The sequence below is a fragment of the Anolis sagrei genome, chromosome 1 (assembly GCF_037176765.1).
Source record: "Anolis sagrei isolate rAnoSag1 chromosome 1, rAnoSag1.mat, whole genome shotgun sequence".
In the NCBI taxonomy this organism is placed as follows: Eukaryota; Metazoa; Chordata; class Lepidosauria; order Squamata; family Dactyloidae; genus Anolis; species Anolis sagrei.
The window spans coordinates 214,220,953-214,248,803 of NC_090021.1; the positions used below are offsets into that span (position 1 = coordinate 214,220,953).

At 39.1% G+C, this 27,851-nt stretch overlaps 1 protein-coding gene across 1 annotated transcript in view; it reads left to right on the forward strand.

The window, feature by feature from the left end:
- The window catches only part of TMEM163 (transmembrane protein 163), a 103,822-nt gene that overhangs the window by 54,243 nt on the left and 21,728 nt on the right, over nt 1–27,851 (forward strand). The window contains exons 3-4 of the mRNA XM_060775886.2: nt 10,778–10,821; nt 12,964–13,055. Of these exons, the coding sequence (XP_060631869.2) occupies nt 10,778–10,821; nt 12,964–13,055 (136 nt within the window). The remainder of the gene's footprint in view (nt 1–10,777; nt 10,822–12,963; nt 13,056–27,851) is intronic.

A 27,851-nucleotide genomic window follows, 5' to 3' on the forward strand; every position in this document is an offset into this window, starting at 1 on the left:
TTAGAGGTTGTGAGGTCTGTCGTGAGACCCCACAACCTTTGAGGATGTCTGCCATAGATGCAGGCGAAATGTCAGGAGGGAATGCTTCTAGAACATGGCCATGTAGCCCAGAAAACCTACAACAACCCAGATCAGAATTTTGAGTTTATCAATTGTGGAGAGGGAATGCTTGAAAACATTATAGGGTTAAGGACTTAAATCCAAAGGTTAAATCAATTTGCATATATTGGCATTGGCTTCATTGATTCAAAGGAATCCTTTCCCAGTCATTCAGTGGACATAACAGTAGATGCAAGCAAAAGATTTTCACCAGGTTTACCATGCCAATATCTGCAAATAGACTGATTTAAAAAAATGCAATGTAACATAGTGCTGAGGTAAGGCATTTTGTTGGAGACTTAAAAGACACTATTTGCTCTATGTTTGATATTATAAAGCAAGGTGATGTGATTTAAATGTTAATTGCTGTTGATTATATTTAGGAAAATCCAGCAATCTGTCTTCAGAATAACACAATGAAGCTTGAACATGTATGTGTGCATTTAAAGGTTAATGCTAACAATCAGCTATCAATTGGGTTATGTATTTGCATCAAGTGCATGCATAAAACATAGTTACAAATCCATTAGATGTACATAATTAAGGATTTTTATGCAGACAGACAGAACACTACACTGTGGGGATACTTATTTTCCTTGTTCTCCAGGATAGGCACAAAGTATGGCCTGCTCGAATCATATGATGGTTTCATTAATAGTTGAAGGGCATTTCATGGAGAAGGGAAAGCACCAGTGTGGCCTGAGGGTGCCAGCCAGCCCTGACCACCACTGTGGACTTGCCCAGACATTCAAAAAGGTGAGAAGCGGTGCCACAGTGGAGAGTAGAGGGGGGAGTGCTTCTTTTAGGTTCTCTTGGGATGGACTAAGCTCTTCCCATTCAATGCTCTACTCAGAAAAAGAAATGGTCCTTTTGTTCAGTAGTGTGCCAGCTGAACTCCTGACCTGAAGGTCAGCAATTCAAATTCGCGAGACAGGGTGAGCTCCTGTCTGTCAGCTCCAGCTTCCCATGCGCGACATAAGAGAAGCCTCCCACAGGATGGTAAAACACCCGGGCATCCCCTGGGCAATATTTCTGCAGACGGCCAATTTTCTCACACCAGAAGCGACTTTATAGATTTATAGGTTCATTAATAGTCCAAATAAATGACAATAATTGGCCTTCCTCTCCTTCCGAAGCTTCTGTAAACATATGAGCAAGTTGTGTAGTAATTCAGCTTATACTGTATATTTACTTGTTTTATGAAGGCACAGTGTCTTCACTTACTGGGCAGCACCCATGGCCATTGATGGTGGTCTGTTGCCCTGTTGATCAGGAAGCAGCCGATTGATGTTCCCAACCCCACTTGCACACACTGTATTGTGAGAGGGATTTACAGCAGGAACCTTGCTTCTGGCTGTCATACCAGAGATCACTTTTAAAGAAGGCTGAAACATCAGTTAGCTGTTTCCTGATTGACTGGGGAACTGATCCCTGTTGCTTGCTGCTAACACTGCCTTGTAAGTAAATATCAGATTGGGGTCACTCTGGTAGACACTATATAGCTATGGTGGTTATGTATCTGTAACTGCGTTTGTGAATCCTGACCCAGATTGTGATTATTTGCTGATATTTAATTTCTTGCAGTGCACATTTGTTGTGACATGTTTTACTCTTATTTTTAGTTATTTTTTTAATGCCACCTCAGTCATGAAGAGGAAATGTGATGAAAATCTATGAATAAATAAAACCTGTTCTGAGAAGAGTGCAACCTTGTGGGAAAAAAAAAACCCTAATAGGGGAATATAAATAAGGGACTCACAGGTCACATGTTGCTGATCACACAATATAAATAAAAGTGTATTTTAAAAGATATAGCAGTTATCATACTTCACACAGAAACACAGAACTGTCTTAGGCCCTATGCCAATATCACCCATGTTGTATGTTACTAACAGATGTGTATGTGTGTTATGGACAAACACATTCTGTGGTGATGCCAATCTAAAGACGCTTATATGGAACATGTATTGTTTTGCTGCATTTGCACCTTCACCTTTTTCAGCCATTTGGGAATTGGTATGAATTTGAAAAGATGCTCTGAGGTCAAGATCATCTGAAATTGCTTTCCCTGTAGGCTTGCTTAGTGCTGTTATTGTCTATCTGGCTCTACTCTCTACTGATGCTGCTGTCCTCGGTACCAGAAGGCACATGCTGCTTGATTTCTTTATGTCGCTTGCTAGCCTTGGCCAGATGCAGCTTTGTTTTAGATACAGGTTGGGTTGGTTAATTCATTTTGTAATGTGAAAACAACTTTTAAAAAAATGTTGGTGAGAGAATGAAAGAATGACAGCGTCAGAAAGAAAAGATCAATCCACATGATTTCAAAGTGCTCTGTTTGTACACGAATGTGGACTAGACCTTTTAAAATATTTATAAAAACTGTATTGACTTTATACATTACAAAAGCCCTGTCAAGGGAAATGTAAATGAATGCCACACAGACAAGCAATGGAATCCTTTACAAATAGCTTTATATACATATTTTAAAATAATATGTCTGTTTTTATGTTGTTGAACATCATGCTCTCTTTCCCATAACATGCAGTATTGCAGTGCCAGGTATAAAAATCCCTCTAATAAATGACTCAATGAATAAATATGAGGTGATATAAATGTCTTGGGTATGGTACTAGTTGGTTCATACCTGACTGGTAGAAAAGGAATTAGAAAGAAATCCTTGTTAACCCTTAACAACTGAGAATAACAACAAACTAACATACCTTCAAAAGCCCGATCTGACCATGATAGTAAATACCTTAGTCACATCCAGACTAGATTACTGAAACACGCTCTATATGGGGCTGCCTCAAAAGAGTGTTTGGAAACTACAACTGGTACAAAGGTAATCAGCTAGACTATTTACGGGAGTTTATTTTTTGTCATGTCAGGCAGGAGTGACTTAAGAAACTGCAAGTCACTTCTGGTGTGAGAGAATTGGCCGTCTGCAAGGATGTTGCCCAGGGGACGCCCGGATGATTTGATGTTTTTATCATCCTTGTGGGAGGCTTCTCTCATGTCCCCACAAGAGGAGCTGGAGTTGATAGAGGGAGCTCATCCTCCTCTCCCCGGATTCAAACCTGCAACCTGTCGGTCTTCAGTCCTGCCGGCACAGGGGTTTAACCCACTACACCACTGGGGGCTCCGCTTATGGGAGTGGGATATAGCGAAATAACCATTCTGCCCATGAAGCAGCTACACAGCCTTCCAGTTTGTTTCCGGGCACAATTCATAGTGCTGGCTTTAGCCTATAAAGTCCAAAACAGTTCAGGCCCAGCCTACTTGAGGGAGCGCATCTCCTTCTATCAGCCCGCATGAGCTCTGAGATCATCAGGAGAGGCCCTCCTCTTGGTCTCACCACCGTTACAAGGATGGTTGGTGGAAATAAGAGAGAGGGGGTCTTTTCAGTGATGGCCCTGTGGCTCTGGGACTCCCTCCCCAAAGAAGTGCATTCAACTGCCTTGTTATTGGCCTTTCTCTCCCACAATAAGCAGCCTATTTTGATCAGGCAAGGCTTAGATTTTGGAGCTCAAGGCTTTTAATATGATATTTTAAAGATATACTCATTGGCCTGAGGTACAGGGATTTTTATGATGATGATAAATGTTGGTATTTTTAAGCCAATTTATATGATTTATACAATCTGTTTATACAATGTGTTGGTTTATTGTTTATATGCTTGGGTTGGGGGGGGGGGATGTTGTTGTGTTCTTGTATTATATAGTTTTGTTTTTTACCCATTGCTCATCGCTTTGAGTCCCACCCATGGGAGATAAGCAGGATAAATAATAATAATAATAATGCTTACTTTCCACTGGCAGACAGCTGCAGGGTGATTTTCCCCTTGCTTTTCCTCCTGAGATATGAAGATCTCTTCTAGAGGATTGGTGGTGATCTATATCAGATTTTTAGATGGTGCAGAAGACTGCAGAGAGAACCTAACAACAAAGAAAGTGCGTTAACACTAGGCTGGATTTGCTCCATTATGTTTTATATTTGTGTTATCAAACCCTGCAGAGAGAGGAACAATGGTTTGGGGCAGGAATTATGCAGTTTTTAAAACCGAGTGGTTTAAGCATATGGAGAGGAATATCTCCGTGTTTTCCAACACTGATGGTCCAAGGGTTGCTAAATGTTGTCCTGGTGATGAGTTTGGTCAAGGGGCAGGCCTGGAAATTTTACATTCGCTGAGAGATTTTTTGGGGTGTCCCTGTGTGGGGAATGTATTGGAGACATTTTTTTCTGTAACAACCTGCTCTGTGTTGATCAAAGCATATAAGTAAACACCTGAATTAATTTTTGGAAAACCCTTGAAATAGATTCTGTACAATTTCCTTCAATAGAGACATGACAAATGTATTCCTCTGTGTTGCCTCTATTTTTAGTTTATGATTGTTTACTCTTTCTGCAAACAGCTGTCAAGAGAAAAATGTTAAGATTGCAGTTTGCACAGCTATTTTTGATGGAAAATATTCCATTGAACATAAAAGAAACCTGTCATGATGTCAGAGGCTCACACCTCGAATGGTGTTTTCTATCTTAGTGTCTTCACCCTCCCTTCCAGTATTCATTCTCTCTTTCAGATGAAGGTAGCTATTGAAGCCCCAAATTCCATATTAGATAGCCCAGTGTTTCTCAACCTGGGGTCGGGACTCCTGGGGGAGTCAAGGGGGTGTCAGAAGGGTCGCCAAAGACTATCAGAAAACACAGTATTTTCTGTTGGCCATGGGGGTTCTGTGTGGGAAGTTTGGCCCAATTCTATCATTGGTGGGGTCCAAGGGGCTCTTTGATTGTAGGTGAACTATAAATCCCAGCAACTACAACTTCCAAATATCAATTCTATTTACCCCAAACTCCACCAGTGTTCACCTTTGGGCATAGTGAGTATTCATTCCAAGTTTGGTCCAGATCCATCAGTGTTTGAGTCCAAAGTGCTCCTAGGATGTAGGTGAACTACAACCACAAAACTCAAGGTCAGTGCCCACCAAACCCTTCAAATATTTTCTGTTGGTCATGGGAGTACTGTGTGCCAAGTCTGGTTCAAGTCCATTGTTGTTGGAGTTCAGAATGCTCTTTGACTATAGATTAACTATAAATCCCAGCAACTACAACTCCCAAATGACAAATCACCCCCCCAACCCCCCCAATATTATAAATAATGTTATGGTTGGGGGTCACCACAACATGAGGAACTGTATTAAGGGATTGTGGCATTAGGAAGGTTGAGAGCCACTGAGGTAGCCTTTTAAAATACATGTTACAGTTCCTGTTACACACCTCCTGGCATCATATATTCAATAAGAAATACCATATGACTTCCATGTTACTGAGTCTTCACTAGCTATCTTTCTTTACCTGTCTATTTCTAGGCACAGTTCAAAGTGCCTGCAATGAAGTATGAAGCACTATATACCCTACCGAACTACCTTCTTCCATATGTACCTGCCTGGGCTTTCCGAGAACTTTCTTTTTTGTCCTTCTGTCCTCCAAGGCTTCTTTGACAGGAAGCTGAGAGGTCTTCTTGGTGGTTCCTGTTAGAGCTTTCTGCCAAGTGAAATCGGACTAGCTCACTCTCTGATGCATCCTCAAAAGCAGGCACAGATATATTTATATAGATACGATTTTGTCCTTTTAAAGTATACTTTTTTCCTGAAATCATTTAATTGGTGGGTACTGCTTACATCTTAATAGCACATCCAGTGGGAATAAATAAAAAAGCACATAAAATGGATGAATAAACCAAGGACCACTTTATTAAGTATTTAATTCTGATCAGCAGCAGGGCTACTTAGTGTGGTATATGTTGAAGCAGATACAATCTTACCACATTTTCAGTATGCCAAAGGTGAGCCACCTCTGACCCCATGGGCCAGTTAAAAATGTATCTTGCCTCCAGCTGGTCTATTTCCAGGAAGCCTGAACATGTGTAGACCATCTCCTCCAGTCCTGAGCCCTGAAGGAGAAAGTCCTAGTCCCAAAAAAATGTTCCTTTTCCTCATTTCCTGTCCCTGAGTGCTAGGACCCAGTAGGAAAGTCTGTAGAACTTCCTTTCACAAAAAATATGCCTGTGAGTGCTCACCAATTAGTGACCAAGATTTCACTTTCTTACATTGATCTGCTACAGGGTCAAGCCTCTGCTTAGTTCCTTTCTCCCATAAGACCATTTAAGATTGCCTTCAGGTCCTGCTGCAGATGTTCTAAAAATAATACATGGCCCTTAACTGATAATTGAATACCATCTTTCCTGAAAAATTCCTCTTTCTCATAAAGAATAGAGAGAAAAATGCCAAGTAATGCCCTAAATTTTCTTTCACTGCATTGCATATTTCTTACTTTTAGTCTTACATGATCCAGACATTTAGAGCCATTTTCTCCTCTACATACTCACTTTGTCAAAATGGCCAACCAAATTAATTTCACATTTGGTCAATGCCTGTTTAACACTTTCATATCTTATAATAATTGTGAAATGAGGGCTTTGCCTTTTAGTAATTTCAGGTAATTATCACCAAAGTGTTTGGAGAACATTCTTCAAAAAGTAGCAGAAATAGACTTTACCCCTTCTTCCTAACTATTCTATCCCTAATGCTTTTTAACATTTACATGAAACCATTGGGAGAGATCATCCAGAGGCACGGGGCAGGGTGCTATCAGTATACTGATGACACCCAAATCTGTTTCTCCATGCTTTCAAAAACAGCTTTAGCTAAGGATAACATGTTGTCTCTGAATGCATATCTTGAGGAGGCAATAGGTTGATTGAGGAAAAACAAATTGAAACTGAATCCAGATAAGACATAGGTGCTTGCCATGAAGGGTCCTAACCTGAAGATGGAGGTGTGTCAATTAGTTCTGAAAGGGGTTACACTCCCCCTGAAATATTGTGTCCACAGCCTGGATCCATCTCCCCAAATGTGATCCCAGGTAGATGTGGCGGTCCGGAGTGCTTACTACCAGCTTCATCTGATATGCCAGCAGCTGCACCCCTTCCTAGAATCAGAAGATCTAAACATGGTAGTGCCCTGCTGGTAATGTTAAGGCAAAACACTGCACATCGGCTTACCTTTGCACCAAGTTAGAAAACTTGAATTAATCCAAAACATGGTAGCCAGACCAGTTACAGGAACATCTAGGAGTGAGCACATAACACCTGTATGAAAGTCATTCCACTGGTGATCAGTTAATTTCAAGGCAAAGTTTAAAGTGATAGTTTTGACCTTTAAAGCCCTACATCAGGCATCCTCAAACTGTGGCCCTCCAGCTGTTGGGCCCCCAACTCCCAGAAGCTCTAGTCAGCTTGTTAATTGTCAGGAATTCTTAGAGATGGAGGCCCAAACAGCTGGAAGGCCATCGTTTGAGGTTCCTGCCCTCCATGGTTTGGGTCCAGGTTATATCCAGGATCACCTTCTCCCATACAGTCCACCCCAGATACTTAGGTCCTTTGGAGGGGGAAGCAGACACTTCATCCAGTCAGAATTCAACTGGCGACCATCACCCAGAGGACCTTTTCATTGATCTCCCCAAAACTGTGGAATGACCTACTGGGATATAACCAACCGCCAGATCAGCTGTTTGAATTTATAACACAAGTGAAGACCTATGCCTTCTGACAGGCCTACCCAGTAATTTTTAACTAGTGCATTTTAACCTACAGGGTGAATTTCAATTTGTATTTTAATCTGTCACTGAGTCCTAATTGAAATCTAATAGCTGTGGTATGAACTGATGAGTTGCCCCAAAAGCAATATTGTGGCTACAATCATAGTGATAACTAACTCCTGAAAAATAAAAAACAGCATAATACTATAATGGGAACATTAAATTATCAGTGGATAAATTTATGTTCTGTAGCATTTGGAATACCACCAGAATCTTTAATTCTTGCTCAAAACCCATGACAGCTGTTGGTTTATTTTTATACTATAATTTTGTAAAAAATTTTGTTTACTGCTTTGTGAAACATTAGTATTCAAAGTGCTGGCTTTAGCTTATAAAGCCCTAAACCAAGGGTCCTCAAACTTTTTAAACAGAGGGCCAGGTCACAATCCCTCAAACTGTTGGGGGGCCGGATTATAATTTGAAAAAAACAAAAACAAATATGAATGAATGAATTCCTATGCACACTGCACATATCTTATTTGTAGTGCAAAAAACACTTAAAAACAATACAATAATTAAAATGAACAATTTTAATAAATATAAACTTATTTGTATTTCAATGGGAATTGTGGACCTGTTTTTGGGTGATGAGATAGGGTTGTTGTTGTTGTTGTTGTTGTTGTTGTTGTGTGCTTTCAAGGCATTTCAGACTTAGGTTGACCCTGAGCAAGGGCCGGGTAATGACCTTGGAGGGCCATATCTGGCCCTCGGGCCTTAGTTTGAGGACCCCTGCCCTAAACGGTTCTGGCCCAACTTACCTGTCCGAACACATCTCCTCCTATGAACCAGCTAGGATGTTAAGATTGTCTGGGGAGATCTTGCTCTCGATCCCTCCTATGTCACAAACACGTTTGGCAGGGACGAGAAACAGGGCCTTCTCAGTGGTGGCCCCTCGGCTATGGAACACCCTTCCTACAGACATCAGATTGACCCCTTCCTTGTTAGCATTTTAGAGGAAAGTGAAAACCTGGTTGTTTGAGCAGGTGTTTGAAAAGGCAGTGTAATGAACATAGGAATATGGAGCAATTGGATGATGAGATTGGATCTTGATTTTAACTAAGAGATGCTAATGAGATGTTTTATTGTTTTATTATTTTGTAATGATTGTTTATTATGCTATTGTTTTAATTGTTTTAACTGTTCTATGATGTTTTGAGCATTGAATTTTGCTATTGTAAACCACTTTGAGTCGCCCGAGGGCTGAGAAAAGTGGTATATAAATATAGTAAATAAATACATAAATAAATAATAGTGGAAATAAAGGTATATATGTTTATCAATAAACAAGTGATTGGATCTATGTCTTCAGAGATTGTTTAGGTGCCAAAATATACATGGCAGCATGATGAACATTCTTTGTCCAAGCCTTTCCCAACCTTAGTGCTTTTGAGAAATGTTGGACTGAAGCTTCCTGCATCCCTAGACAGAATGGCCATACAAGAAGCTCCATCTACCCTGCTCTATAGAAAGTGGTGTTCTAATTTTTGCAACCAATACCAAGAAGCATGCCATATAAACCATTACTGCACCTGTGATCTGAGGTAGACTCTTCTACAATGTTATTGTTATGTACCTTAGAATGGATTCAAACTTATCACAGGGCTTTCTTGGCAAAACTAATTCAGAGGTGATTTGCCCTTAGCTTCCTCTAGGACAGTGGTTTTCAACCTGTGGGTCTCCAGGTGTTTTGGCCTTCAACTCCCAGAAATCCTAACAGCTAGTAAACTGGCTGGGATTTCTGGGAGTTGTAGGCCAAAATAACTGGGGACCCACAGGTTGAGAACCACTGGTCTAGGGGTTGAGAGAGTGTGACTTGCTCAAGGTCTCCCAGTGGGTTACCATTCCTGAGTGGAGAGTTGAAATCCCAGGTTCCTAAAGTCTTAGTTAAATTGTTATACTGCATGGACTCCAATATATTTAGTAGGACCAATGTTATACAACAGGGTAGGAGGAGGCAAGATATGGGAGTGGAACCTTATTTCCATTATCCTACCATTGCTGGAATGTTTTTTCTCATTTGATTTACCATACTCGAGTCTAAGGTTACCCGAATATAAGCCGAGGCACCTAATTTTACCACAAAAACTGGGAAAACATATTGACTCGAATATAAGCCAAGGGTAGGAAATGCAGCAGCTACTGGTAAATTTCAAAATTAAAAATTACAATAAAATTCTTTGGAGAGAATACTTCTAGAACATGGCCATACAGCCCAAAAAGACCTACAACGAGCCTCTGTTGATTCATCCAGCCTTCTCTAGCTGGAACTAACTCAGGGCACTTGTGACGAGTGTCAAATCTTGTTTTCCTGGACTAGAACATACTCTCTAACCAGCTACAGACTTTCTTGAATAAAACTACTGTTCTGGGTCCACTTTAATATGACTTCAGAGGTCGTTTTGAGAGAGAGAAATTGCGTGAGTGTTTCAGTGGCAACTGATGGGAAATAAATGTCAATTTTCTGCTAGATCACTCAATGGACTTTTAGAAAGACTGTTTTAATGGTTGTTAAATCTTGTTTTGAGACATTTCGTTTTTTAACCATTTTGAAGCTATTGCTTTTGTTACATTAAAGTGCTTTATATTTTTGTTAAGCATTTTAAATTGCAATATGCTTTAGAAACCAAGGTATTTCAACAGTGAGGGAGGAGAACACAGGTGAAGTACATGGCAGGAGCTATGAATTGAAGCTTGGCGTTTCTCATCTGCTTCCATTTTGGCTGAATTAATTTAAAGTAGTTTTCTTTCTTTTTTAAAAAGAAGCATTGTGACACTGTTATGCATATTTGCACATGTGGTTAGTCCTTGTTTTATGCACATTCCTTGGGAAAATGTTTTCTATAGATCTCCTGTATGTAAATTTGTTCTTATGGTTTACAGAAGTACAGTATAGTGTGTGTAACTGCAAATGAATACACTATGAGTTAGTTGGTTCCTTTTATTCTTATGGTCATTTTGCATCTCTAACTTCACTTACTTTAATACACAGAACGATTCTTTAAAAACATCTCTTTTCTTCTAGCTGTCTCCGTAATGAGGTACAGTGCTTCGTCATTTGGATTTGCAGTAAGTAATTTCATACCTGAATAGTATATTGTAGACTCTCTTTGGTCAGCTCTTATTCTGTTGTCACATAGACTACTTTGGATGTGTTGCTATCAGTGTTAGTCCTTTGAAGCTACAGCAATACAGCTGCTGTACATTTGGCTCACAGATAACTTTGATTGAATACGTGAATAGCATGTAAAGTTACAATACTAATTTACTGCATTTAGTATCACTGTCATCTCTTTATTGTATTAAACAAATTAGATACAAACTTAAAACATTTTTCTAACTTTCAGTAAATATACACTGGACACTTATAGCAGCTTCATACCATTTTACCATCAAAATTATCGGATTTACAGTTTGACAAAATTCTTGGAGATCTGTGCTAGAGAATTCTAGTGCTGTGGTTCAGTGGGAGTGTAATCCATGGTCTTGACTACTTTCTTCACTTCTTTTTATGGGAACAGATGATTTACACCAGTTTTCAGGGCCACGGTAGCATAATGGTTAAAGCCGCTAGCTGCAGAAAAAGCTGTTGACTGGAAGGTCAGCAGTTCAAAGCCGCAAGTTGGGGTGAGCTCCTGACTGTTCAGTCCTACCGTCTGCTAACCTAGCAGTTCGACAGCAAGTAGATCAATAGGTATCGACTTGGCAGGAAGGTAAAAGGGTGCCCCATGCAGATATGCAGACATGCCAGCAAAAAAATCGGAGATGTCTATGGATAACAGGCTCCTTCAGCATGGAAAATGGAACAAGAGCACCTTCCCATGGTCAGAAGTTGAGCATTGCCTGCAGATGGCAGATATGGGAAAAGGGAAATGCCTTTACCGTATCTATGTATTGTATGTCATTGTTTGGGTAAAAGGCATTGAATATTTGCCTTGTATGTGTAATCACTCTGAGTCCCTCCGGGGAGATAAAGTGGAATATAAACAAAGTTTATTATTTAAGCACTATGAAGGAATAGAGCAAACGCTTAAAAAAATGCCCTGGTTATTTACTCTGATTTCACTGGGTTTTGGTTTTTTTTTGCTGCTCCTCATTAAATGACAAAACAAAGAGGCTGTGTACGTGTGTGTGTGTGTTTTCATTGTACTTCAGGACCTTGTAGCTCCACTTATAACAATAATCTTTTCACAGAATTATAAAATAATAGAATCTCAGAGTTGGAAAGAACCACAAGAAGAATCTAGTTGAACCCCCTGCCATGCATTCATACACAACTAAAGCACCCATGAAAGATATTGCTCCTTCAATATTAACAGATTTACTAGCAGATTATACTATGATTTCTTAGATGTGCGGAGTATCCTATAATATTAGAGCTTTAGGTATATATGTCCATTCTATAATCCAGAAAAAATCACATTATAATAGATCTGTCTATCTCAAAGAAATCACAAGCTTTTTTCATTTTAAGATGTATCCACACCACACAGTTATACCACTGTGACACCACTTTAACTCCTGTGACTCTGTGCTATGGAATGCTGTGGTTTGTAGTTTGGTGAGGTACTTACAGCACCTGAACTATAGTACTCGAGCTATCTGGTAACCCATAAAACCACTTATCTCAGGATTCTATATGGTGGTAATTGTGACAATTGAAGCGGTATCAAACCGCTATGATTATGTGGTGTGGCTCTACCTTTTAATAACTTCTGAATCCTTTAGTAGAGGGTGTTACAAAGATACAGTTTTGTAACAGTGAACAGAAGAGTCTGTTTGCTTTGCCACTGTCACATATCCAGAAAGATCTCTTATCCTGATAATATGCCTCATGTGAATTGACATGACGTCAAACAATTAACATTGCATTTCACAATGCAGAGAAATTATGATCCATGACGGTAGCTGTCATTCTTATTTTCTAGGTTTCTTCTTGTAGCTTTTATTTTACAATATTCTTCATATATGGTAGCACATATGGGGTCATGTTATTGGTTTGAGGGAGGAAATACACTCTTTGGCTGGAAGAGCAAATTCTGTTGGGTTTTTTGTTTGTTCCCGGCACTGAAGATCTGCCCATTCTAACCAGTGCTGATCCCTGTGTCAGTTCAAATGATTTATACCCAGTTACTCTGTAGTTTTGTAGTATAATTAGTAGGATATTGATTTAAGTGTATTTTGAATTAATAGCTTTTGTATCTTTTCCAGTTTGATGCCACTTTGGATGTGTTGTCATCAGTGATAGTCCTTTGGCGCTACAGCAATGCAGCTGCTGTACATTCAGCACACAGAGAATACATGTGAGTAGTTATAACTGTTTTTTTTAAACCTCTTGCTGAAGTTTATTAATCTGGATGTTTTTCACCAAGGGGAATTTTACCAAAAGAGACATGCTCCTGTCCCCTGTAACTTCCTTCGAGCTCAAGTCAAAAGTACTGTTTATGATAAAAGTCCTCTGGTGAATGACTGATAAAAATATTGGATAAGTGAATGCTTCTTTGAACCCTTTGAATAGTGCTGCATGCTGTTGCTAGAGTTTGTATTTCTCACTGCCCCTGCTGTTTTTGTGTCCCACTGTGAGTGAATCTCAGGTACAAACAAAAGAATATAAAACAAGAGTAAAAGCACAGGTATCCAATTAGCAGTGGCTCTTCAGAATTATATAGACCTTATTCTTTTCTTTCCTGCCAGCAGCATTTGGCCAAATAGGATCTGTTTTGTCAGACTCCAGATTTAGAATCTGTATTCAGCTGCTTGGATACTATTATTTCTGATCTATTATCCTCAGTAAAGCCTCTCAACAAGGTGGCATTTAGCTTGCAGTTTTCTCTCAAAATGCAGTCCTAATCTCCCACCAGTTTATGTTGGAAGAATAACCTGAAGAAAAGGAGGGCCATTTTTTTCATGTCAGAAGTGACTTGAGAAACTGCAAGTCACTTCTTGTGTGAGAGAATAGGCTGTCTGCAAGGATGTTGCCCAGGGAATGCCCAGATGTCTTGATGTTTTACTATCCTTGTGGGAGGCTTCTCTCATGTCCCTGCATGGGGAGCCGGAGCTGACAGAGGGAGCTCATCCGTGCTCTCCCTGGATTCAAACCTACAACCTGTTGGTCTTCAGTCCTGCTGGCACAAGGGTTTAACCCATTCTGCCACCAGGGGCTCCTAGGACCATTGAGTTCATTGGACGAAGAACATGTAACAAATTTTAAGAGTATAACAAAATTATGCCTAGCATCCTATTAGCAGCTTGCTTTTATGTAAATAAAACTTATGCCATCCTAAGTCTCTTTTTTATCCTTATGGAGGTCAGCATTTATACAACAACCAATGCACTTTTGAGCTGCTGCAGTTCTTATTCTGTGGCCATTTAGTGTCCATTGAAGAGCAGAGGACATTGGAGAACTTTCTAGTTATATGCTTGTAGTCAGATGCAGAAAGATGACATCGTAGCCTAGAGAACAATAGCCAGGACCACCCTGATCTTCCAGAAACAGCCAAATGCAATCAAGTAGTTGTGTAAAGGGGCCCCCTGGTGGCACAGCGGGTTAAACTGCTGAATTGCTGAACTTGCTGACCAAAAGGTTGGCAATTCGAATCCAGGGAGTAGCGTGAGCTCCCGCTGTTAGGCAGAGCTTCTGCCAACCTAGCAGTTCAAAAACATGCAAATGTGAGTAGATCAATAGGTATTGCTTCTGTGGGAAGGTAACGGTGCTCCATGCAGTCATGCCTGCCACATGACCTTGGACGTGTCTATGGACAACGCTGGCTCTGCCATTTAGAAATGGATATGAGCACCACTCCCCAGAGTTGGACATGACCAGACTTAATGTCAGGGGAAATCTTTATCTTTACTTTACTAGTTGTGTAATGGGGTCTGTGGTAGCTAAAAGGTTAGCCTCAGAAACGGTGGGAGGGAAGGCATAGTATAATTCCATCTGTAGAACATTTATCCTCTGTGTCTTGATGCAGGATTCCAGCCTATATTTATTGCATGACTTCTATGTTATTTCACTCTCAGTCCTGGTCCAGTGTGGACCTTGTTCTACCGCCTGCTACCCTAGTGCAGCTAGTTATCTTACTTAGGTATGTGGAGCAAGATGGACTTCAGTCATCTAGGGGCCAGTGATTGAAAAGTTACATGTCAATATGGATACAGTACTAATCATATGAAGAGATAATGTTCACAGCCCTGTGTGTTTGTGCATGTTTCTTGTGTTGTTTTGAAAGCAACTAGAGGAAGCCGGGTGGTGACGCTTCCTCCTGTGGGGGGGGGGGGGGGAGGTGGAAGGTGGGGTGCTGGGTTCTCCATGCCCCATGCCATGATGCGTGATGAATCCAAGAGGAAATATGATGAGGTCCGTAGACACAGTTAGCCGAGGTGAGATTGTGGATCTCCCATCCATGGCTGCATTGTCTCCAAACCTGTTGAAACAAATAATTCTTAACAATTGTTTTCTTTATTTGTGCGTGTATATATTTGCTCTCTTAAATGTAATCACATAAAACAACATTAAGCAACCAAGACACTGCACTTAACAATACTATGGAATGTACAGAGGCAGATGTTCAAGCAGTCCTTGGAACAAATCTTCCAGTTGTTTGCATCCACTTTGCTGATGTTTATGATTGATACCAGATTCTTGCTCCTCAGGAGACAGGATCTCCTACTACACTCTTCTGAGGGATGACACTTCTCTTACTTATGGGGGATGCAGGGAATGGGCAACTCATTCATCACTTTTAGCCTTGTTGTCTTCTGCCAATGTCCCTGTTCTGTTCAAAACTCTTCCCAAAATTAAACTCACGATTCAGGAGCCACACGAGAGCCATAAAGATGAATAACAACATGTCTCATTCTACTGGGACTCTAGCTGAATTGCATTCTAGTCAGTAGATTGGTTGACTAAAGCCTTAGGGCATTTTAGCAGGGCTCTTCTTTTGAAGAGGCATTTCCAAACATAATTTTCTCCTTGTTGGTGCCTCAAGCGAAAATACCAGTTGCAACAGAAATGCATACTCAAATCTAGTATGTGGTACTTCACTGAGAAGGAAGTAAAATGCTTGCCACATGACATGTTCTTGATCCTGAAACCAGTAACAATATGTAAGAAGGCATAGCAACTGTAGTGGGGCCTTACATTTTCTTACCCTAAATCTGGCTATATTGAATATTTAAATCTGAGGCCCTTAATGGCTTTATTCAACCCATTCTGGCTCATTTTTTATAAGCCGAAACCATAAATTGTATATACTAAGTTGAATACACAAAGAGTAGAAAAGGTACACCTTAGTGAAGCATAGTGAAGCAGAGGGAGAAAACGTGGAGGCAGTGACGGACTTTGTATTTTTAGTCACAAAGACTACTGCAGTCGCACTTCAGTCAGAAAATATTGGTAGGAGAGCAATGACCAATCTCGATAAAATAGTGAAGAGAAGAGACATCACACTGGCAATGAAGATCCACATAGTTAAAGCAATGATATTCCCCATAGTCACCTATGGATGTGAGAGCTGGACCACAGGGAAGGCTGAGCAAAGGGAGATAGATGCTTTTGAACTGTGGTGCTGGAGGAAAGTTCTGAGAATGCCTTGGACCACGAGAAGATCCAACCAGTCCATAAAGCTCACTGGAGGGAAGGATATTAGAGGCAAAGATGAAGTATTTTGGCCACATAATGAGAAGACAGGAAAGCTTGGAGAAGACAATGATGCTGGGGAAATGGAAGGAAAAAGGAAGAGGGGCCAACCAAGGGCAAGATGGATGAGTGGTATCCTTGAAGTGACTGGTTTGACTTTGAAGCTGCTGGGGGTGGCCACAGCTGACAGGGAGCTCTGGCTGGGCTGTTCCATGAGGTCACGAAGAGTTGGAAGTGACTGGACGAATAAACAACAACAGTGAAACTGCATAGGCTTTTTACTTTGGTGGATTTCTGCTGTGTGATAATGTATTGTTACTATATGTACAGAAAGCAGGAGTGGGAGTCTTGTGCAATGCAGATAGTCCTTTGATGAATTTACTGCCGCCCTTGGAACGTTATCATGGGTTGAACTCATACACCTTGCAACCCCCCAATTTCTTGTCCCAATATCATTTTTGAGCTTTAAAAACAATCATTTAAAGGTTTATTAGGTGGATTTATTGGGCACATTAAAAGAAATGTTAGGGGTTCTTTTTAGGAATCTCCCACCTCAAAAAAGCCAAGCTTCCCCAGAGACAAGAAATGAAGTTCTGGTTAGCTTAAATAAGAGATGTCAAACTCATTTTCATCAAGGGCCACATCAGCCTAATGGGTACCTCCAAAGGGCCATTGAATCTATGGACAGAGAATCTGGATGCAGAGGGCCAATTGTAATCTTTCTACAGTGGTTGGTTCTCTTTAGTTTGGATCCTAAATTCAAACTCCACTATTCTGACTCAATAAAACAAATGACAGCTTTCCAGATATTACTGTATCACAACTCCCATCAGCTCAAGTTTTGATGTCTAATAATGAGGAACACAGCAACTCCTGTGTTTCAGCATCTGGAGGAGCAACATAAAATGACATGGCAGGCCAATTTCAGCCCATAGGCCTTAAGTGTGACACATATGCCTTAAATGGTGGCTAAGAATACATCCTGTAGCTCCTGGAGCTCTTAAGAAGCTGAAAATTATATGGTGTGTCCCTCTGGGCTCCAGATCATGTCCACCCAGTCCAAAAGACTAAGAAAATACACATAAGAATAAACATGGATTACTCTTGTTATGCAATTTTGATTCTCCCCTTTCCTTACCTTGGGCAATGAGAGGTTTTTTTTATTCTTTCCTTAACACACACATTTATGCATGAAAAAGCTATTGAAGTCATTGCTAGCAGACCTTGGAAAGACATTCTTTGTTTCTTCTTTGATGTATATTTTTAAACCACATGCACTTCAGGCCTTATCTCCGTTTGCCAAGGATAGCTTTTGTTTCCTTTGTCTTCCCATGTATTGCTATGTTATTGTCAGAGTCTCATTGGGCTGAACACTTGCTTTGAAAGCAGAATACAGATCTACTGATGTAATGTTGGCTTTATAGATATACTAGGATTGGGAAATTAATTTAAACCATTACCACGAATGAAAAGAACTTTGAAAAATGAGGAAAAGCATGCAAGTTTCTACAAAACAGAGTTTGTCTACGAAAGGATATAAGACATTTATCAATGGTATATGTTGGTAAATGTGTCTTGTTTTGCACAAAAATTGTGTTATTTTACAGGTACACATAGCATGGATTTTAGCTGGTATATTGATGAACACTTTAAAAAATGTTTTGTGAAAAATAGCTAAAAGCATGGATAGCAACTCTATTTTACAAATATGTCATTTCCAAATGCAGTACAAGTAGTATAAACTACTTTTGCTAACAGGTAATTAATGACAGTTCTTTATAATAAGGGGTTACCCTTTCCTAGTAAGTCAAAGAATTGCATGAAAAGATAGAAAATGTGTAAATCTCCCCCAAGGTTTATGACAATCTTTTTAAAAAGGTATATAATGCCTATAAATAGTGACTGGAGCCCTCCACTTTCACTGGGATTAGGGGTGCACAATTCTCACAAAAGTGGAAAACGGTAAATAAAAAAACCTGTTTTTTTTACATAAGAGAAACTTTTCTAGAAATCTCTAGCTCCTCCAGTGCAAATCTATGGCCAATATCTAACAGAAGCTGACTATGATCAGGTTTGAGAACCAACAAATGCCTGGAGAAGTGTTCTTTCTAGGAATCTCCAGGTTCTACTTCGTGAAAGTTTGAGCTGCTTGAATGTCGTGTAATTTGACATGACTCAATATCCCATTTATTTTGGAATAGCTCCAGTCTTGAAAGGAGGCTGAGAAGTAAATTAAGTAAGTGCACAACTTTTGTATTTTATTTCATGATTCTCAGTTCATTGGATGATAGTGATTTGGGTCATAGTACTAATTAACAGCAAAAATCATAAGCAGCACACAAGAACTGAATATTACAGTCAATAGAATTAATATTAATAATTATTCACCTGTAGCATATATACTGGCCATTGTCTTCATTCACCCTTCTCCAGCTCTGAGAAGGCCTACTTCACAATGTCTCTCTGGCAACAGTGGGCTCGCTGTCTTTGTGGCTCTGTCTTTTCTTCCTCCATTTCCCTCATACACCTATCCCCTCCTTTCCTTCCTTCCTTTCCTTCTTTCCTTTCTTTCCATCATACACCTTCCCCCTCTTTTGCCTGTATGTTTGTCTTCTCTCTTCTTTTCCTTCCTCTCTCCTCCTTTCTCTTCCTTCCTTCCTTCCTTCCTTCCTTCCTTCCTTCCTTCCTTCCTTCTTCTTTCTTCCCCTCCCCCTCAGCCTTCTCCCTTAATTTCTTTTTCCTTCTCACACCTCATACCTTTTGACATTTCTTTCTCTTCCTTTACTCCCTCCCTTTTCTTTCTTTCCCCCCTTCCCTCCGCCTTCCCTTCCCCTCACATGCATGTCATCTAGAAATGGCCAATCTGCTTTGCTCCTTTTCATTTCTTCTGGTATGGATATGTAGTGTTAGTTCACATCCCCTGATTATTTTAAGTTGGATGACACAGGGTATGTGTGCCATGTTAGGTCCTCTACCACCAAGCCATGTGGGAGCCTCTGTGGTACAAACCAACCTTCATAATACTTTGAGATACATATAATTTTAAATAACCAGAGTAGGAAACGTTGTCGTCTCAGAGTCTGATCTAAAGTCCTGGATGTAACACTGATGATTTTTGAGAAATTATATTATAACCTTTCTTTAAAAAATGTAATCCTTGTGAGCTCATGATATTGCTCTCCACTCTGTTATTCAGTAGCAAGCTATATGTAGAACATAGCCATATAGTCCGAAAAAACCTACAACAACCCAGTGATTCTGGCCATGAAAGCCTTCAACAATACATATATCAATGTGTTTCGCATATGTATGTATAGTACAAACTAAATGAATGCCTCAACTGAATGTCAGGTTGCTCTCAAAAGTTTTTGTTATCGGATTTTAAAAATATTCTGGAGCTAAGATATAAGACCCACAACCCATCAGTTGTCCTTTAATATTGCCATTCACCAGTATTTATGGATGCTGTGCTTGTTGTATTTGTCATTCAAAATAAAGTACCGTATATACTCGAGTATAAGCTGACCTGAATATAAGCCAAAGCACCTAATGTTACCACAAAGAACTGGAAAACTTATTGACTTGAGTATAAGTTGAGGGTGGGGAATGCAGCAGCTATTGATAAATTTCAAAGTAAATACTAATAAAATTACATTAATTGAGGCATCAGTAGGTAAATTGTTTTTGAATATTTACATAAAACTGTAATTTAAGATAAGACAGTCTAACTCTGATTAAATCATTATTCTAACCTTCTTCAATGTAAATGTGCTTATGTATCCTTCCAATAATCATCACAGTTTACTTTAACTATACATTTTGGGAAAATGCTGTGTGTATATGAATAAGAAAAAGTGGGAAAGACTGGCACCGAGAGAGGAGGAGAGGAAGGAGAGCTGGGTTGCTGTGTGAAGAGGTGAAGGTTCTGGCAGGAAGGTGTGGGGCTGAAAGAAGCCCTTTCCGCCAGGACCCTCACCCCAGTATAAGCTGAGGGGGGCTTTTTCAGCCTAAATAATGTTGAAAACTTAGGGTTATACTCGAGTATATACAGTAAATGTTCCTTTATTTCTAATTTTATTGAGTTGGTAGAGATGGCTAAACTACAGTAAGTAAAGTCAGGCACATTAACCAGCTGTTTAACCCCTCTTACTAAAATGCCATCTAACCAAAGATATAACCTGCACTCATGACATCCACAAAATGTTTTAGTTATATAATAAAATATCCCAAAAAATGTGAACCCACATTCAGAATTGATTCTTTTTCACTAGGAACTTGAAACATATAGTCAATACAACCATTACGTTTTAGTTTGCTTTGGGCATAGTTTCTAAGGTTTACATTTCCAGTATAAAAACAACTGGATCCAGATGTGTGTAGACACTGAACACTTTGAATATTTTGCAGTAATTATAAATCAAGGATTTCATGATGCAATCCAATGAAAATTTCAAGGTATGAAAGTTCCAATGATTCTGATGGGAATTTGAAGCAATCTTTAATTATTATGATGGAGTTTTGACTGAAATAAGTTTAGCTACACAGTAGAGTCTCACTTATCCAACATAAACAGGCTGGCAGAATGTTGGATAAGCGGAAATGTTGGATAATAAGGAGGGATTAAGGAAAGGCTTATTAAGAGTCAAGTTACGCTATGATTTTACAAATTAAGCACCAAAACATCATTTTTTTTTACAACAAATTTACAGAAAAAGTAGTTCAATGCACGGTTATTTTATGTAGTAATTACTGTATTTACAAGTTCAGCACCAAAACATTGCAATTTATTGAAACATCTGTGGGTCCGGGCGAGAGGCAGACTGCGTTGGATAATACAGAACATTGGATGAGTGAAGGTTGGATAAGTGAGACTCTACTGTAATTTTTTTAAGGCTCTTATGTTGAAAAAAGCAAACAAAGCCTGTTTTTTTAGCAGTTTTGACAGTCAAGCTGTAAGATGACCACAAGCTTAACCAAGCCTACCAGCTAGTTATCTGACTGATATTGACAATCTTGTTTTATTCAGCATAATGTCATCACAGTTCAGCGAATGTTCTAATTAACTTTGCAGGGAGCTGCTAAAATTGGTTCCAACTCCGTGAGAAAGAGATCTTGCTAAATATAGCAGAAGCGATGAGGAAGGATACATGATATCCATGTACTGGCAGGTTTAAATGAAAGCATTTGTACAGATTGTATTTGCATGCATCACTAATTTTTTCTTAATCCTTAATTCTGCTGCCACACCTCTGGTGTGTTCAGAGCAGATTGAGCTGAGAGTAGCAATTACCAAGGGCTTCGTTAGAAACCCAGTTAGACTTACGGCTGCCATTACATTCCATTTGCTGGAAAGCCAGCAGGATGATAATGAGACAGGGATACCCTGCAATGGTGGTTTGACAAACGCTAAGTTATATAAAATACATCTAGCTTTTTAGTTAGACTACAGAGAGATATTCCTTAGCACAGCACTTGTAAGAAAATATTGCTGTTACGCATGAACTACATAGCGCTTAATATTATTCAGGGAGCTAACTGGGAGAGCAAAGATGTCGGCAATGGCAAAGCCCGAGGCTATGCTCATAACGAAGAGCAAGAACTTTACAGTGGTGCCGCATCTTTGTTCTTACATTTTGTACAGATGCCAAAACATCATAGCATTACTTGGGGACTCAGAAAATAGTGTTAAAGGATGAAGGATCCCACTTCCATGAAATCACAGCTCTGCTTTTGGTATCACATTAAAAAGGAGCAGCCTTATGACTTGATAAAAAACACCAAATCTTGCTCAAAAACAAACAAAACACACATAACCATTTGTAAACCTTTAAGCTGTTTCATTTGGGTTGAACAATCCTGCTAAATTCTACATTCATCTCATTTTTTCAGACGCTTACCGTGGTTCCCAAAACCTATATTTGGAAACCAGCTGGAAACTCACTGGTATTATTTTTTCCGGCTGGGTTTCCCAAGTGTTGGGAAAGCAATTTTTTGCCTTGAAAAATGCAAAACTTTCTGTTCTGTCTATCTAGATACAGCACAAGTTGGAAGCATCTGAAAATCCCACTATTACTGGGTTGCAGCTCCCACTCCAATATTTAGAGGGCTAGATGATTGGAACAGACGGTATCTTAGAGCTTGTGTCCCACTATGGGAGAAATGTGGCATACAAATGCCTATAAGTAAATAAATAGTCCCAACCACTGGTCCCAAATAGTGAAAGACCCGCCGAATCAATAGAAACTTGATAAGCGAAATTAACAATAGCATTTAGAATGGACGTAAACTAAAGTTTATTTCATTGATACCTTTTCAATCCTGCCTACAATTTTTCCAAGAAATGTATTACTTATTACTGATATTACTGATTTAGTTCAGCCCAAATACATTGTTTGGTAGGGATGGGAAAATTCAGTTATCTTATGAAATGATCATAACAGCTGTGTTATTTATTTATTTATTTGCAATCCTACTTTTTCTCATAATGGGATCCAGAGTGTCCTACAATACAGTGTATTACGCTCCTAGAATGCAACTGATTTCTTGATGATGCGGCACTGCATTTGATATATTTGACTATACTAGATTCCAATATGTGCTTAACAAACTAGCAATGAAATAAATTTTGTCTATCATGCTGTATTAATAGTATTTCTAGTTTGTAGTCATGGGCATGCATCTCTGTTAGCAGAATCAATTTTCTTCCCAATCTTCTGCAAAGAATTTGGGACAGACTGAATAATATTGAGAGGGGGCCTGAGGGATTGCTCAGAGGGAAGAAAGGACAGAATTGCCTAGAAACCAATCCTAAAGTAGAAGTCTTCTTCTGTAAACTGGGGGATGATGTGTGATTCCAAAGTGGCAGGCATTATTAAGAGATAATACTGCTTTTCCTTTAGATTGGAAATCTGAAATTTAAAATAGAAAAATTAAATACACACAAACACACACCTTTCTTATATTGTACGTAGTATACCTTTTGGGTGGCTTTGCAGACTGAGAAGGTATTTGTTCATTCTTGGAATGCAATAAAAGGCTGTAGCTGCAGTGCAGAAAGAAATCAGCACACTTAGAAAAGGAGTGTGCTTTGTCCATTAAGATGTTCTCCTATAGGTAGATAGACAGACTCATGAATTTTTCATAACTGCAGAATTTTCACAACCAGTATATTAAAAAGATGCTGCCCTCGCTAAATGTGCTGAATGAATGATGAGTCATCTGAGAGATAATAGCACATCTTGCAGTCTTCCTCCTCCCTTTGGTGCATGTATTGTGCTAAATATAAATCTACCTTTCTATGGTTAGGTCTATAGGACTAGTGTTAGTATTGGAGCAGAGTGGTCTTCTTTAGCCATTATGTTCTAGTTTATATTTCTGAATAATTTGATGAAGAAAAATCTTGCTTTTTTCTATATGCACTCAGTAAGGTGAGTCCTGAACTCTGCCTTCAGGACAATCATAAGGCTACTATAGTATTTATTTATTTATTACTGTGCTTATATACCGCCGTTTCTCAGCCTAAATCTGCGACTCAACGCGGTTTACAACACAACGACAAGCAGCAATATTCCATTAAAAAAGCATAAAAACACATACACAATACACAATATTATTGGGCCACCAATAACAATCCAATGCATCTCTAATTGTAATCGCAATCCAATCTCGTCGTCTGTGATTCACCAATCCTTTGTTCATCAGTTTCGTTGCACTAGATTAATCGAATGCTTGTTTAAACATCCATGTCTTCAACCTTTTTCGAAATACCATCAGTACAGTTGGCTTTCTTTATCCACTGATCCTGTATCCATGGATTCAACCAAGATTTAAATAGGGAATGGACTGAGATTCTTCTCAGGCTGTTTTATATTTTCTTTTGTACCTCCTCAGTCTACCAGAGGGGAAAACAAAAAATAACTACACTCACCATAATCAGGATCCCAGCAAGAGAAAGATCCTCACTGGCTCCCTCCAACATATTAAAAAGCATAATCTATAAAATTTGGCAACGAAAATACAAATTATTCATTGGAGACTAGTATAGTAGCATGGAGGCTAGTATTTTGGAAGACACTTTGCACTTATGCCCATTACCTGGCCCTATTGTTTACAGCCTGGCCATCCTTACATTAGCTATCGGCATTGATGGATGAACACTGTTTTATTCTGAGTTTTATGTTGTTGTTACATGCTTATGTGTTTTATTCAATTGTATTTTACATTGTGTTTTATTTCATGTTTTGTTTTAAGGCACCTTGTGCTTTGTGTAAACTGCCCTGAGTCCCTTTGGGGAGATGATGGTGGGATACAAGAATAAAGTAATTATTATTTTTGGAAGATATTTTTGTTTACTGCGCAAGGTCTAGAAAAAAAATTGAATTATGCTGAACTGCTCCTTTTGTTCGTGGTGTAGCAACATCTCACTGTTCTTTCCATGTCGATTGTGCCTTTTGTACCAATTTTCTATTAAAAGGATAATTCCTAGGAATATATCTACGTTGTTAACTGTGGAATACCTATACTAAATTGAAAATTAGAGTTGCCATGGTTCTCTGCATTTAACCAGAGACCCAGCCTTAACTATGCATTTGAGTGCTTGGCAAAAATATGTTGGCAATGTTTTCAAGACACTCCTGAAGAGTGGTCTCTGTCTCCAGAAGTGTTGATGCTCAGAGTCTTGCATATTAAGGGCTTAGAGGTAATTAACATATCAGTTGTACTGGCAACACCCATGAAGAACACAAACCAAGGGTATCTTACAGTTTGATTTACTTCTCAGACTGGAAGGGCATACATATTGGTTGCCACTATGTTGTTGTGATTTTGTTGCTTATTTTGTTTCTGAATTATTGTTATGCTTGGTTATTGTATACTGGTGTGATAATTTTATATTGTTAAGCATAGAAACATATAAGAACACAGTGAGAGCTATGTTGGTTAAGACCTAACCTATTTAGTCAAGCATTTTGTTGTGTCAACAAGCAATCTAGATGCCCGTGGACCACTATGAGCAGGATATGGATATTCTGCTTTCCTGTGTATGCATGTCTGTGTTTGATTATTCATTTATCAAGTTCTCACTCTCTGGTTGTATTGGCCAGTAAAACACATCAGAATAACTTCTTTTAGCTCATTTGAGGCATTTACTCCGAAGCAGTTTCCACTGTATTAAACAGGGCTTCTTTCTGCATAAATTGATTTAGGATTGCAGTTGCAGGACGTTTCCTTGCTTTCAATAACAACTACTATGTATATGCTTCAAGACAGTGAAATACACAATCAGAATGTGTTAAAACATATTAGACATGACATGAAAAAGCTCATTTCAATGATGAATGAAATACATTTTAAAAAACCTATAGTTTTTAAAAAGCATATTAATTCAAAGAGTTATTTAGCATCACATCTGACTTCATTCAAATAAAACTGTTTATTAGTCACCTATAGTAAGAAGGATGCTATAAAAGGCTGTTCATTGGATAAGTTACATATCTTTTAGAATGTTTCATATATGGATATGATCTGTTACAAACATTTACAGATAAATAGTAAGTTGCTGAGCTAGTAATGGTAAGGTTGGAAACTTGTGTTTCTGCTCAGCTATGGATGACCTTGAGAAGTCACCAAGTCTCATTAACAAACCACTGTGGAGCTGCATTGTAGGTTTTTTAGGACTGAAAACAGAACAAATGTAATAAATGAATAATATTCTAGAACTAAGCTCATTTAAATTAGTTCCACTAATGTATGCAGAATATGATGCTGTATTTGTATACAATGTTACTTGCTTGAGATAGTGTTGACATATTGACAACAATAAGATTACAATTCTACTCTTGGGCTTTCCAGTAATGCAATTTCATATTTATTATCACACAGCAATGTGCAAGCTTCAGAACATCACCTGAGGGTGAAATTGTTTTCTTCCTCCTAGGAATATTATTTTAATGTGTAGTATCCTCTTTGGTTATGGTGTGATGATATATTGTCTTCATAACCTGTGATGTGGGTAAAGAGAAGGCGAAGAAGGGATGTAAACAAAAAGCCAGTGAGTCAAGAAGAAATAGTATTCTACATCTTAGAATTATCTTCTGACAAACTATACAAAGTCAAAGAGAGGAGGGAGCAAGCTTGTTTTCTGCTGCCCTGGATACTAGGATGCGGAACCATGGCTTCAAACTATTAAACAGAGGCTGGATGGCCATCTGTCGGGGGTGCTTGGAATGCAATTTTCCTGCTTCTTGGCAGGGGCTTGGACTGGATGGCCCATGAAGACTCTTCCAACTCTAGGATTCTATGATTCTGTACTGAATCCACATGGTTTTTCACATTGAGTACATAGATTTCCAGATAGAAGGTCTTCACAAGATTTTGTTTGACACACCGTCCTCTTGGCGCATTGCTTCTTTTTTGCCTCAATTTGTGTCTCTTTAAAATCCACAGCACCATTGCTAACAGTTGACCTCCAGTTAGAGCTCTCGAGGGACAGGTCTTCCCAGTTCTTGATGTTTATACCACATTTTACACAAGTCTGTAATCAACAACATACAATATTTGCAATGGACTCTGCAGAAAATGCACCGGCTGTATTTTATAAAAAGGGAAATCAGTCCACTTAGCAATCCTTGCAAGTTCTTTGAATCCCCCCAGGAGTGAGAAGTGGCATATAAAATAAATAAATAAATAAATAAAGTGCTGATTAGTGAATGCTTGATTTTATACCTATTTTATATATTGATATACCTGAGGTTGTATAAAAATTTCTTGGGTGGAAAGGGTTCTTGAGTGGAAAATGTTTGAGGCCCCTTCCACACAGCCCTATATTCCAGAATATCAAGGCAGGAAATCCCACTATATTTGAGTGTGGACTCAGATAACCCAGTTCAAAGCAGATATTGTGGGATTTTCTGCCTTGATATTCTGAGATATAGGGTTGTGTGGGCCTTAAGAAGCCGTGCTCTAGGGCATAGGGTCTAGTACAGAGAATAGGCTTGACTGAAAATATCAGCATTCAGAGGACACTAAACTTTTATCTCAACATCAGCAGAGTGGTGACCTTCCTTTTCACTGGCTGTTACATATATGTTTACTACTCTATTTAGAGAGCAGTGGGAATGTTTCATCTGTAGTAGTCTTTGGTTGTGTTCATCACTGAACTTTTCTTGTTACTGTTATCAGACCTTAATACCTCGACTCCACTTGCATGTCTGTACTACAAGGCCCATGTCTGAATGGGATTTGCCAAAAATGTCATCACTATGCTATGGCTGAGTCTGCATTTCTTAAGCTTGGCAGAACCCTGCTGACTCTTCAGGAGATTTTTAATGAGTTTCGTGTGAATTTAGTGTGTTGTGCCAGACTGTCAGATTGGCCAATGCTTACAGAGTATGAAATTGTAGCATGCCGCTGTGCTAATTACGGTAGCCTCAGACTGTGCTCCCGATAGGTGACAGGATTGTGA